This window comes from Acipenser ruthenus, chromosome 11 (genome assembly GCF_902713425.1).
Source record: "Acipenser ruthenus chromosome 11, fAciRut3.2 maternal haplotype, whole genome shotgun sequence".
In the NCBI taxonomy this organism is placed as follows: domain Eukaryota; kingdom Metazoa; phylum Chordata; class Actinopteri; order Acipenseriformes; family Acipenseridae; genus Acipenser; species Acipenser ruthenus.
Genome location: NC_081199.1, coordinates 27,102,471 through 27,115,198, shown reverse-complemented (window position 1 = coordinate 27,115,198; position 12,728 = coordinate 27,102,471). Strand labels below are relative to the sequence as shown.

The window sequence follows — 12,728 nt, the reverse complement described above, 5'->3', positions numbered from 1 at the left end:
TCCATGACGCTTTCAAATTAGACTTTACATGTAGAATCTACACAAACTACTCCACAATGATACTCCAATACCAATAGATCTGGTTACCTGAACCAGAGGATTCACAGTTCAATTAATATTATATAAAATTACCAAACTCTGAGGTCTTCTGAAGTGATGTCATCTGTGTTAAATTAAATACTGTCAATACCCTTCAGAGAGTCAGGTCTGTGAAAACAACAATCAGAGCAAGTGCAAATCTTTTTACTGTATTTATGTCTTTAAAGAGCTGTATGCCAGGGAGGGCCTTATTTTAATGATTTCACATTTTAATTGTATATACTTACATTAGGGGTTCTGGTTTTATGGTTAAACCCAATAACACCCAATTTCTATCCTATGAATGAAATATTCAAATTAGGATAAACCTGATTTTGTCAAAATGGTGTAAAGAATTGAGTTATTATTAACCTCATAGATTATTTCATTAATGTTGCTCCTATATTATAGATCAAAGATGTACCTTACCAATAATCAAAAAGTGATTTCCTTTTTAAATTAGTGCATTCGTGGAAGTACATTATAATGTTTTCTTTGTTAAGAATAGTACCCAATTCCACCCTCTTCTAAAAGGCAATTCAATCTGAGAAAAAAATATCTAAATGATCACCCGTTGGCTTTATCCTAGCCAAAAAAAAGTCTTGCTTTGCATAAATGACAAGACACAAAAGTAAACCAAATTTCCAAGTCAAATTGATGATAACATTTTAAAAGCAAAGTATCCCCAAAGAAACAAAGGCTAAAAGGAAAGAGCTGCTAGAATCAGAACTACTGGATAGCATGTATGTGTTTGTGTTGGAACTATTGGAGGCAGTGTGGTCCAATGGTTAAAGTCCAGGGTTTGTAACCAGAAGATCACTGGTTCAAATCCTACCTCTACCACTTACTCACTCTCTGTGTGACCCTGAGCACATCACTTAACTGCCTTGTGCTCCATCCTGCGGATAAGATGTGAATAAAAGTGACTCTGCAAAAAATGAACAGTCTACCACTTTGTGATGGTGGTCCACTATGAAAGGTGCTATATAAGGATATCATTATAATATTATTATTAAAACACAGGAACAAAGACAAGACTTTACTGGACAGTGGACAGGTGGTTATTTAATACCTGACATGTTATCTGGGGAAAAACTGTAACATGAGACCAATGTCATGTGCTAATTAATAGACACTTTGTTTATACATACTGGGTCTTTTTTGTAGGAATAAAACTGTTAGTGATGGCTGGTCTTATACAGTATGTAAAGCTGTGTTTCAATTTGTTACAATGGATGTTATAATGATTTTGTAGACAACGTATTATTCTAGTAATGTATGGTAAAGAATGTCCTTACCAAGTTCCATCCCAATTGGAGTGGTTCTCCAGTATATGTAAACCTCTAATGTGTGACGCTATCTCCCCTTCACCTGGGATATGCATTCACAGTGGAGATAATAGGCCTAGAGGGAAAGTTAAAACTTCATGGTCTGAAACAAGAGGTGACTACTGGCAAAAGACGCTGACCACAAACAAAAAAATAAATGCAGTACTTTTTTTCCCCTTTTCTTTACTCAAATGATCTATTGGCTAATAATGTATTAATTACGCTGACCTAGCATGACGGGGACAAAAAAGTGCTACCCCTTCCAGCAATTACTGGTGGTATTGTAGCTGACTCTGTAGCTAGCCTGCTGGCATGGGCGAGAGTGCTATTTTAGGTATGAACAGCATGCAGAATTAGAAGTGTTAGGGGAAGCGTCTGGAATACTCAATCATCAGAAATCTTAGCATTTTCCCATAAATAATATATTTTGTATGTTTGTATTAAGTACTGTTGTACACACACACGTACTTACAGTATGAACTTTACAAGTCACTACCATCCGGCTGACAACGTCATAGTTTTTAAGAAAGAAAAATATGTGATGGTTGATTGTTTAGGGGGTAAGCTACGGTTTTTTGATAAATACGGTATGTATTTCTGATGTTAAAAAAGGTAAAGCAATCCAATACCAGGTAGCATTCGTCTCATAAGGTCGAAATATTATTTGGTTGCACAACTTTCCACGAATACATCGAATGACAATGTGTACTAGTAGCATGTAGAGTGTAAGAAAAACAACTGTGACGATGGCCAGACAATGTCAGCAGCAACATCATGCGTACACAATGTGAATTCAAAATACGATAATATACCAGTAACGATAACCTATCAGTTACACTTGCTATATCTGCTGCCGACACAGCGTACTGAATAAACACACTTCTCGAGCTAAATTAATTTGATTTCCTTCGTACAGTAAAGAACTACGTTAATAATTAACATATGAAAATAGTTAGCTAATACTAAATGTCAAATTACAACAGGATGTCATCTCTTTAGCAATACATTCGAGATATACATTGTACATTACAATGGTATCTCTTAGGCAGTGCATTGCTTTTCTTACATTAACACTGCCGGCTTCTTCAAGATCTCTGTGTTGTTTGGTTGCTTCTCCCTTGACAACGATCATTTGTTGAGAACAAAAAATAACTGAATAAAAAAGAAGAGAAATCGAAACAGTTTGGGTACAGTGTTGCAATCAGCTGCCACTGAAGCCGGATAGTAAGACTACAAACCGTTATAGTGTGATCAGTACGGCAACGGGAGCCGACTCATGTCTAAACTCAATGCTGAACGTAAGACTTTTTAAACGCTTTTTTCCCCTGTATCTTGGGAAACTGTTTCATTTATGCTGGTCTATTGTAATTGTCTTTAGACCCATGCTATTCTTAATAAAAGAAATAATCTCAAACAATGTGTGCATTTCTTGTTTTCTTTTATGTACGTGCTATCAAGACGACCTAATATTTGTTCCAAATTCACTGACGTGCAGGTAGGGTTTAGTAATGCAACATCAACGACCATTTTAATACCAGTGCAATAAAATGAGCAACAGAGAGGTTTATTAAATTATACATTTGAAGACTGGAGGGATATCTACACACACACACACATATACATATCCGTTACCCAGATATGTGTCAGTCGCGTTTTACCAACCTTGTATTAAGAATAAAATCAATCCCCATTACATATAAGCAAAAAACACTCTAATACTAGACGTATCCCTCAACACCACACGACCAGCACGACAGTAAACATAGACACAATGAAGCGTTCTTACCTTTGTATACCGGTAAATTAGTGATCAGCAGATGTGTCAGCCGCACGAAGAGCACAGCGTGTGGTTTTCACTAACTCTGCTGTGCAGAATAAATGAATTTTTTCAAATATCGGGACTTTCTTCCTATGCATCGAGACGCGGGACATTTGCTAGGAAATCGGGACTTTCCCGACCATATAGGGACTGTTGGCATGAATGCAATACGTACCGGATTTAAAAGTTTATACTCTATTGCTGTTAACGTGTCCTCTCTTTAGTTTTGGCAAGGGATATTTTCAGAATCATATCGTTCTGAATTAAAATACTTACTCTGTTGAAAATTTAATACTACACCAACAAAACCAATACAGTACATCTAAATAGAAGCCTACTTAATTTAAAACGCAGTCTTTACAGCTATGTATTTTCGATATTGTATTTTAATTTATTTTTTCATTTTATTTTTTGTGTTCCCTGAAAAACGGACAAGGGTTGGAATGGGCCAAAATGAAATAATCAGATTTGCGTCACAGGCGTTTAATCGTCACTGAACTCAAAAATTATAAAAGGTCGGATATGTGAGTGCTGACTCTGTGTGTGTGTGTGTGTGTGTGTGTGTGTGTGTGTGTGTGTGTGTGTGTATGTGTATATACAGACGTGCTCAAATTTTTTGGTACCCCTCCACAAAAAACGAAGAATGCACAATTTTCTCTGAAATAACTTGAAATTGACAAAAGTAAATGGCATCCACCATTGTTTATTCCATATTTAATAGAAATCAGACTGTGCTTTAGATTTTTTAATCAACATAATATTGTAAATAATAAAACAAATGAAAATGGCATGGACAAAAATGATGGGACCCCTAACCTAATATTCTGTTGCACAACCTTTAGAGGCAATCACTGCAATCAAACGTTTTCTGTAGCTCTCAATGAGACTTCTGCACCTGTTAACAGGTAGTTTGGCCCACTCTTCCTGAGCAAACTGCTCCAGCTGTCTCAGGTTTGATGGGTGCCTTCTTCAGATTGCAAGTTTCAGCTCTTTCCATAGATGTTCGATAGGATTCAGATCAGGACTCATAGAAGGCCACTTCAGAATAGTCCAATGTTTTGTTCTTATCCATTCTTGGGTGCTTTTAGCTGTGTGTTTTGGGTCATTATCCTGTTGGAGGACCCATGACCTGCGACTGAGACAGAGCTTTCTGACACTGGGCAGTACGTTTCGCTCCAGAATGCCTTGATAGTCTTGAGATTTCATTGTGCCCTGCACAGATTCAAGGCACCCTGTGCCAGGCGCAGCAAAGCAGCCCCAAAACATTACCAAGCCTCCTCCATGTTTCACTGTAGGTATGGTGTTCTTTTCTTTGAAAGCTTCATTTTTTTGTCTGTGAAAATAGAGCTGATGTGACTTGCCAAAAAGCTCCAGTTTTGACTCATCTGTCCAAAGGACATTCTCCCAGAAGGATTGTGGCTTGTCAATATGCATTTTAGCAAATTCCAGTCTGGCTTTTTTATGTTTTTCTTTCAAAAGTGGAGTCCTCCTGGGTCTTCTTCCATGGAGCCCACTTTCGCTCAAAAAGCGACGGATGGTACGATCAGAAACTGACGTACCTTCACCTTGGAGTTCAGCTTGTATCTCTTTGGCAGTTATCCTTGGTTCTTTTTCTACCATTCGCACTATCTTTCTGTTCAATCTGGGGTCGATTTTCCTCTTGCGGCCGCGCCCAGGGAGGTTGGCTACAGTTCCATGGACCTTAAACTTCTTAGTAATATTTGCAACTGTTGTCACAGGAACATCAAGCTGCTTGGAGATGGTCTTGTAGCCTTTACCTTTACCATGCTTGTCTATTATTTTCTTTCTGATCTCCTCAGACAACTCTCTCCTTTGCTTTCTCTGGTCCATGTTCAGTGTGGTGCACACAATGATACTAAACAGCAAAGTGACTACTTTTCTCCATTTAAATAGGCTGAATGACAAGATTGGAGACATGTGTGATACTAATTAAAGAAACTAATTAGTTTGAAATATCACTATAATCCAATTATTTATTATCTTTTCTAAGGGGTACCAACAAATGTGTCAGGTATCTTTGTAGAATAAGCAATAATTCATCTCTTTTCACAGCTTCTTTGCTTTATTCTATGACATACCAAAGGCATGCAAGTATACATGATAAAATAGCTTTTAATTTCATCACTTTTCAGGAGGAATGAAGCATTATTTCAATGAGCTGTAAGGGTACCAACAAATTTGAGCACGTCTGTATATATATGAATCTATTTTATTTAGACCTACTGGCAGTTACTGAAGAGTCATTTATTAATCACATGGCTTTTTCAGATGCTCTAAAACAGCTTTCCTAAAAGATCATTTGTTAGCAAACATCATCTTCTTTTTTTCATAAAAGTAGACCAGTATTGGTAATTGTTTACGCTATTCTTATTAATTGAAAACCTCCGGATCCTTCTTATATATTGGGCACAGTCGAGAACTTCATTGCATATTAATAGAGAGATTGATTTTATAGCGGACATATAAGTGCAAGTCTAATGCTGGTGCTGATGATCTCATGTACTGTAGGTAAGCTGTGATTTGTAAACGCCTAGTGCCTGGTTGTTTAATAATGTGTTTTACTGTGCTTGCCCAAATTGTTTTTCAAATGTCCATTAGTGGGGTGGCATACCGTTAGTAGTGAATAATATTTCCACTAATTGATCACACGACTTATTTATTAAAGAAAAAAGAAAATAATTAACTCGAGGTATATAATGAAACTGTCCAACCCAGCTATTGCAGATCACCATGGCTGAAAACCTGCAGAGATCTAGGATTATAGAGATCTGCGCCAGACACATTCCATGTGTGCTCCAAAGGCTGTCTGTATTAGGAGCAGTGGACGTTTTCACGTGAAATGTGGATTTCCTATGTTTTACATCATGCTCACGAGAAAATTAGATTTACCCTATCCCTCTCTGTGGCCATTATTTTCATTATCCTGTTGAGCTGTTCTCCAAATGTGCACGCGCATCGCCACTTGTAAATAACCATACATGGAAACTCCCCCACTGTATTACCACTATATATATATATATATATATATATATATATATATATATATATATATATGTCATCGCTATTTTTTCCCTTTTCCTTTTATGATGTTTGCAATAATTCTGAGCACTTTATTAATAAAAAGACACTGGATGATCAAGCCTGTATTATGTACTGTATGTCTATGGCAGGCAACTGCAAATTAAGCAGTCCCTGGTTTCTAATGAAGCTGAGTGCACAGAAGTTTAAGCTATGGAAGAATATAACCTGGGAATCATATTTTAGTATAAAATTGATCATGATTGTAAGACAACTTTAATAATTTAGCTAAAACGAATTTATGAGATATTATTTGTGTGTGTGTGGTTTTTTTAAAAAATAAAATCCATAAATAAATAAATAAATAAATAAATAAATAAATAAAACCACTAACATTATTTTCTAAGCAAGTTTTTGCATGCGGTAGCAAAAGGACTCCACTTGCACTCAATACTTCTTGAGCATAATACATCCACTCTGTGCCAGCTCCCTGAGGACAATTCATTTGAAACAGCCAGCACCCCCTACAGTTAGCACTGATTGGATTTCAGCTCTCCAGCAGCAGCAGCAGTGGCAGCAGCATATAACATCACCCCCCTTGTATATCAGGATATTACTAAGACTCTGCTGAACCACTCTTAAACGAAGATGTGTTGCTGCCGTTTCAATAGATGGTACAAATGATTAACCTGCTGGCTATGTGAATACATGTAGCAGAACTGCTGATCATGACAAGAGGACTGTACTAACAAGCTCTGTTAAAAAAAGGATTCAACAGCTACAGAATGCAGAACCTCAGGCAAGCTGCATCAGATGCTTTCAACCGTTTAGGTGAGTAAAAGACCTTATTAATACTTAACAAGAGGGTACTGTAGTACAGCAAGTGGCATTACCAGTAAATGTCTTGCTATTTTTTGCAGTGGTTGCATTTTTGCATGGTGCTACTGATATACTTACATACATACTGGAGCAGTTATCAATATTTGTTATCCTAGATGCATTGTTATGCAATAGTGAGCATCATTGACTGTCTTATATTTTAACACACAATGGGCACTGCTATTGAACATGTCTGTGAGGTACTATATACATTTTAAATTCATAATAGTATATAATGAAGAATAGTGTGATCATAATGTCGTATGGCAGGTGTAATTTAATCTTTCATTATTACTGCATGCTTAGTAGTGCAAAAAGTGTGTGTGTGTGTGTGTGTGTGTGTGTGTGTGTGTGTGTGTGCGGGCAGGTATTACTTTCAATGTGCGGACAAAATTTGAGAAAATGTTCCCACAAAGATAGTAACTCCTGAAAAAAATCACGTTCTGGGTACGTCCCCACTTTGTAAAACATGCTTTTAAGAACTAAATATGCCTTCAAAAAATAAAACATAAAAGTGTCAAAATATTTAGTTTGTTGTAGACTTGCACCCTGTGTTGAGTTTTGTCTGACTACAGTCAGAAATAGAAATAGAAAAATATATTGAGAGTCAATGAGAAGTCCCCACAAATATAGGAAAGCAAACGTGTGTGTGTGTGCGTGTGCATGTGTGTAGGGTGTGTGTGTGTGTGTGTGTGTGTGTGTTTGTGTGTGTGTGTGTGTGTGCGTGTGTGTGTGTGTGTTTCAATCTTGGGAATTTTTAGAGGACGGTTGAAGCTTCCAAAACTACGCAGTAAAAATTGTAAATCGCACAGTACAGTTAATCCAAAATAATGTTCTTGTATGCTCTGTGAATGCCACTGGTTTATATAATACAGTGAAGACATGCACACATCATTCATTTATTGTACTGCAATTCAACAATCATAACACTGAACCTTTTAAGGTAAATTGAAAACCCTTTTTTACAGTGTTAACATTAGTTTAGCTTTATTGAGCTACACTAGAGCTTGCATATATGGCATCCATAACCTTATAGCAGGAGCATGCCTGTTTAGTTGGCAGTGATAAAATTTGAATAATGGCACAGCTAGGGTTATAGCAACCTAAAGTACCAAATAAACAAAAACTGTGATCAATTGCAATTATGCTAGATGGAAATTTAACATTTCCACAAACAATTCAACTAACAAGAATTTGGGACACTTCTGCTTTCATAACTGAACACGGTACAGGCACAGTTTGTTAGATTTTTTTTAGTTTTTTTGGGCTGGGCTGAACATCTTCACTCAAGCAGATCAAATGATGGCATATGAATGGGGTTTGATTCCTCATGGGCATACAATCACCTGCACAGACACAAACAAATTGGAAGGTGTTCTCCTTTGAGGGCTGCATTGTACAGCTTTGTACAACAGATGCGTCTTTCGGTATTATTATTCTAATTGGATATGATGCATTATCACCCCTTCATACAGGCTTCATAACTCTGTGTCTATGTGTATAATCTGTTATAATCACATATAAGTATTCATAACACTTTATATATTTTAATTACATAAAACAGAAATGGTGGTGCTTCTCTACATTTTTCAATAATTTACATTTTTAATTTGGGGTGTTTTGCAAGTTTATTATTATTAAGTTTTATAATTTTTTTGTACTATAATGTTACAAAATAATATTACTTAATATCACAGTAGAAATGCTACAGGATACAATTGACATACTTCTTAAACTGAATCATTCTCAATACTTATATGCATCTCATGTTGGTTTTCAAAGTGATTAGAAAGGATTATTATTATTATTATTATTATTATTATTATTATTATTATTATTATTATTATTATTATTATTTAGTCATTTAGCAGATGCTTTTATCCAAAGACTAGGGGGTGAACTATGCATCACAACTGCTGCTGCAGAGTCACTTACAATAGGACCTCGGTTTTACATCTCATCCAAAGGACTGTGCACAGTGTTACAGGGTTAAGTAGTCTTTTTGAAGGTCTTATGGATGCTACATACTGTAGATGCCAATTAAAATAAAGCTGTCATTTTGAGCTGCCATTTGGCTGGAGACATTTAAAGGGACAGTCCAGTGATCTATGACAGAGATTTGTTCAAAATATTCACTCCAGCGCTGGCCTTAATTTCCTGACTAACCTTTTTTTTTTCTTTTGTAATCCTACATTAAAACATTTCTTCGTGGAGTATCTCTTTTTCTTTAACTTCAGATCAGGAAATTAGAAAATAATTAGTGACTGTATTCATAATTTTACAAGGTTACAAGATAGCAGATGCCCTTATCCAGGGCGACTTACAATTGTTACAAGATATCCATTCATCCACTTACCTGGTGTTTTATAGAGAAACCTGGTATATGCTGCTTTTCACGCCCTGATAAAAGCATTACCATACAGAGATAATGCTTCAGACAGGATCCCAAGTTGTTTTACATTATGTGTGATCGTGTGCTGAATGCTGAGTTGCACTGAGGTGAAACACTGGAAGAGACTTAGATTAAATCTGTATCCAGCCTGGTAGTAATTCAAAGGTAAAGGAGCTACAGTCATCCCATACCTCCTCGTAAATATAAATTGGCAGCAGCACTCAATCTTTTCTGAGGCACTTATTAAGGTCACATCTAATGCAGCCACAGTCCAGCGAAATTGCATTTCTTATAGATTTCATGTCAGTGATCTTGAAGCTTTGCTTTATATTACCAATGGAGTAAACAAAAAAAAAAAAGGTTGATTAAATTCTACCAGTCTAGATAGCGTAGGACATATTTGTAAGCCATCTCAACAAAGACAAGAGAAAGAAAATAAAACAATTTTAACAGTATAATCCTAGCAGGAAACAACTGAGTTGCAGGTTTAATAGCTCATATAGTTTACTGTGTTGTTTCTTTGCTGTTTTATACTGTCTAAATTGTGTATTCCTCCAAGCAAATTTGCCTTTGCTTTTGCAATTGCACCATAACAACAGTATTGCTGGGAATACAACCTTTCACTGAATTGACCTTCAGTTTTATATAATGCCCAAACTCCATGTACCCTATTTTTACTTTCTAAGCGCAAGTAGGCTTGAAAAGAATAATTTGCTACTAAAGATGTTGTAGCACCAACTGCACCTGCAGTTGTAAAAGAGATAATGATCTAGATGCTGGTGTTATTCAGAGGCTGCTTTGCTTATCATTAAAACAGCTATAGGGCAAAGAGCTGCCTAACACACAAATGAAACATTGGTGCTCTAAATTGAAAAGAAACTACTGCGTTAGCACAATAGTCTGGGAGAGGGTCTCAGCTTGAGAAAAGCCAAGGACTGAGTGGCAGGACTGAGGTGTACTTGTAGGGCTGTGAGGGGAAGTGTGAAAGGGGGTGGGTAATAAAACAATGTCCAAACTTATTTCCAAAAGAAAAACCCGATTTTAGGGTGAGTTTATTTACAAAAATCATAAAACAAAACAATAGGGAGAAGGGAGTGAAGGAGTAAACGGTGCAGTCCTTCTGCATTTAGTCTCTCAAAGTCTCAGTCTTTTTCGTACTCTGTGCAATAAATAATTAGCAGCGTTAAATCCGTATCATAAACTCCCTTTGTCTCTCCCTGGTCCACACTCACCAGCTTCCAAACAAGTACAACAGCGGGGTTCCCCGCCCCTGAGATCAGTGGAACACCAGTCAGTGCCCTGCAGGTGTTCTAAATATGCACTTGACCTGAGTGACAGGGAATCATATGCCCATACTGTTGCCCCATACAAAGATGGCGTCCCTGGGAAGCGTGACGTACATCGCAGTCACGTGATCTTTGTATTGGGTTCTAAGTGTTGGCCCAGTGCCCTCTAGCATCGGGAGGTCGGATTCCAGCCCAAGACCTTTTCCTCTCATCATAGGAAGCTTTCGGTCGCCTGGTGCAACTATGTCCAACTGTAGCCATTACCAAATAAATATTTTTTGTTTCCTCAGCTCTCCTTTTTAATTCATACAACATAGTGTTAACCTATATTTGTTAAATGTTCTTTTGTTGTGATTTATAATTGTAAAAACAAACAAAAAAAAAAACACTACGCTAATACAGTGTTAAAAATAATATCTGCTGTTTTATGGATTTAACGGTCTGAAATGCAACATTTAATTGGCGACACCTGTTAATAATTGACAGCCTATGCTGCATTTAAGTGAGTTCTTGGTTGGGGTCCAACATGATGATAGCATTTAAAAACAAAATAACAAGCGCACTTGTCCAAGGGAACGTGGCCTACCTCAATTGCCCTTGATTATTTATTATTATTATTATTTGTTTATTTAGCAGACGCCTTTATCCAAGGCGACTTACAGAGACTAGGATGTGTGAACTATGCATCAGCTGCAGAGTCACTTACAATTACGTCTCACCCGAAAGACGGAGTACAAGGAGGTTAAGTGACTTGCTCAGGGTCACACAATGAATCAGTGGCTGAGGTGGGATTTGAACCAGGGACCTTCTGGTTACAAGGCCGTTTCTTTAACCACTGGACCACACAGCCTCCTTTGATGTAAAAGCTAGTTAATGTAGTTTAAGTATTTTAGATTACTCTTCAAGTAGAGCTCATGGCAAGACAAACTGACCTCACCCCGAATTGTGTATTTCAATGGTCCGGTCAGCCTACCTGATAGGAGACAGCTTTATTCCAACCTACTCCAACTTCTAACCTACCCAAAAATGTCAATAAATATTGGCCCATTTTTAGTACCTGTCTGCAATTTAGTTTTCTAAATAAAAATAAAGTAATGCAAAACAAGACAATATAATTATTTAACAACAGGGAGCCAGAGAGCATATACACATAATGCCTAAATGTAGCTGAGTGGCGATCACTTTATCTATCTTTATAGATTATGTAACAACAGCACATTACAGAATGAGATATTACAGTAGGCATCATGTGTTATGGGCTCTAGGTGTTATCAGTGGAACTAACATGTAAACCTCCTTTTTTTAACAGGTCTGAAGCAGAGACACCTGGGCTATGAGGAGGTAAGGAGCTCAGCATGACACTTCTGGTATCTGCCTGTATAATCAACCCATGACTTCAGGTTCATAAAATAAAACAAAGATATATATATATATATATTACAAGGAAGTTATGGAACACAAGCATTTCAGCTGACACCACAATGAAGCCAAATGTTTATGCTTAGTTTCTTTCAGTCCCTGTGTCCATTGAATCATAAAGTAGTTTTTTTATAGGACTAAAGCAACAGAAAAAAGTTTCCTTAAGTGGAGGTACAGTAACCTACAGTGTCATGAAAAAAAGATTGAGATGATGGGATGAATTCCAATTGCTACGTCGAATCACTATCACATTCAAATTCACCAGATATATTTTGTCAAATGTCTTTTCTGTGACCGCTAGCGTAGTAGATCCCAAATGACCAGATCCATATAAAGACCTCTTTACTATTCAGATCACTCAGTGTTGGTCAGTAGCTTTCAGTGGAGATTCTGAATATTTCCCTCCAACTCTCCCTTATAAAAGTGTAATAAAGCATAGTGAAGGCCTGGTAAAGCATAGGTCAGGAAGGTAAAGAATAGCGAGGTAT

The 12,728-nt window shown here is 36.9% G+C and overlaps 2 protein-coding genes across 9 annotated transcripts in view; one reads left to right on the top strand and one right to left on the bottom strand.

Moving 5' to 3' along the window:
* The window catches only part of LOC117427163 (alsin-like), a 35,367-nt gene extending 32,697 nt beyond the window's left edge, over positions 1-2,670 (bottom strand). For 3 of the 7 annotated variants that reach the window (XM_059033555.1, XM_034045569.3, XM_059033561.1), the window contains exon 1: positions 2,473-2,670. The gene's annotated coding sequence lies outside the window, so the exon portion shown is untranslated. Of the gene's footprint in view, positions 1-132; positions 208-1,376; positions 1,483-2,472 lie in introns of those variants that run through there. The other 4 variants (XM_059033556.1, XM_059033558.1, XM_059033557.1 and 1 more) reach the window with 2 other exon arrangements.
* Positions 2,671-6,835: 4,165 nt separating this feature from the next.
* LOC117426204 (cyclin-dependent kinase 15) overlaps positions 6,836-12,728 on the top strand; it is a 60,443-nt gene continuing 54,550 nt past the window's right edge. For both annotated transcript variants that reach the window (XM_034043582.3, XM_034043581.3), the window contains exons 1-2: positions 6,836-7,095; positions 12,131-12,162. In XM_034043582.3, coding sequence (XP_033899473.3) covers positions 7,050-7,095; positions 12,131-12,162 — 78 coding nt within the window. In that variant the 5' untranslated portion in view covers positions 6,836-7,049. The remainder of the gene's footprint in view (positions 7,096-12,130; positions 12,163-12,728) is intronic.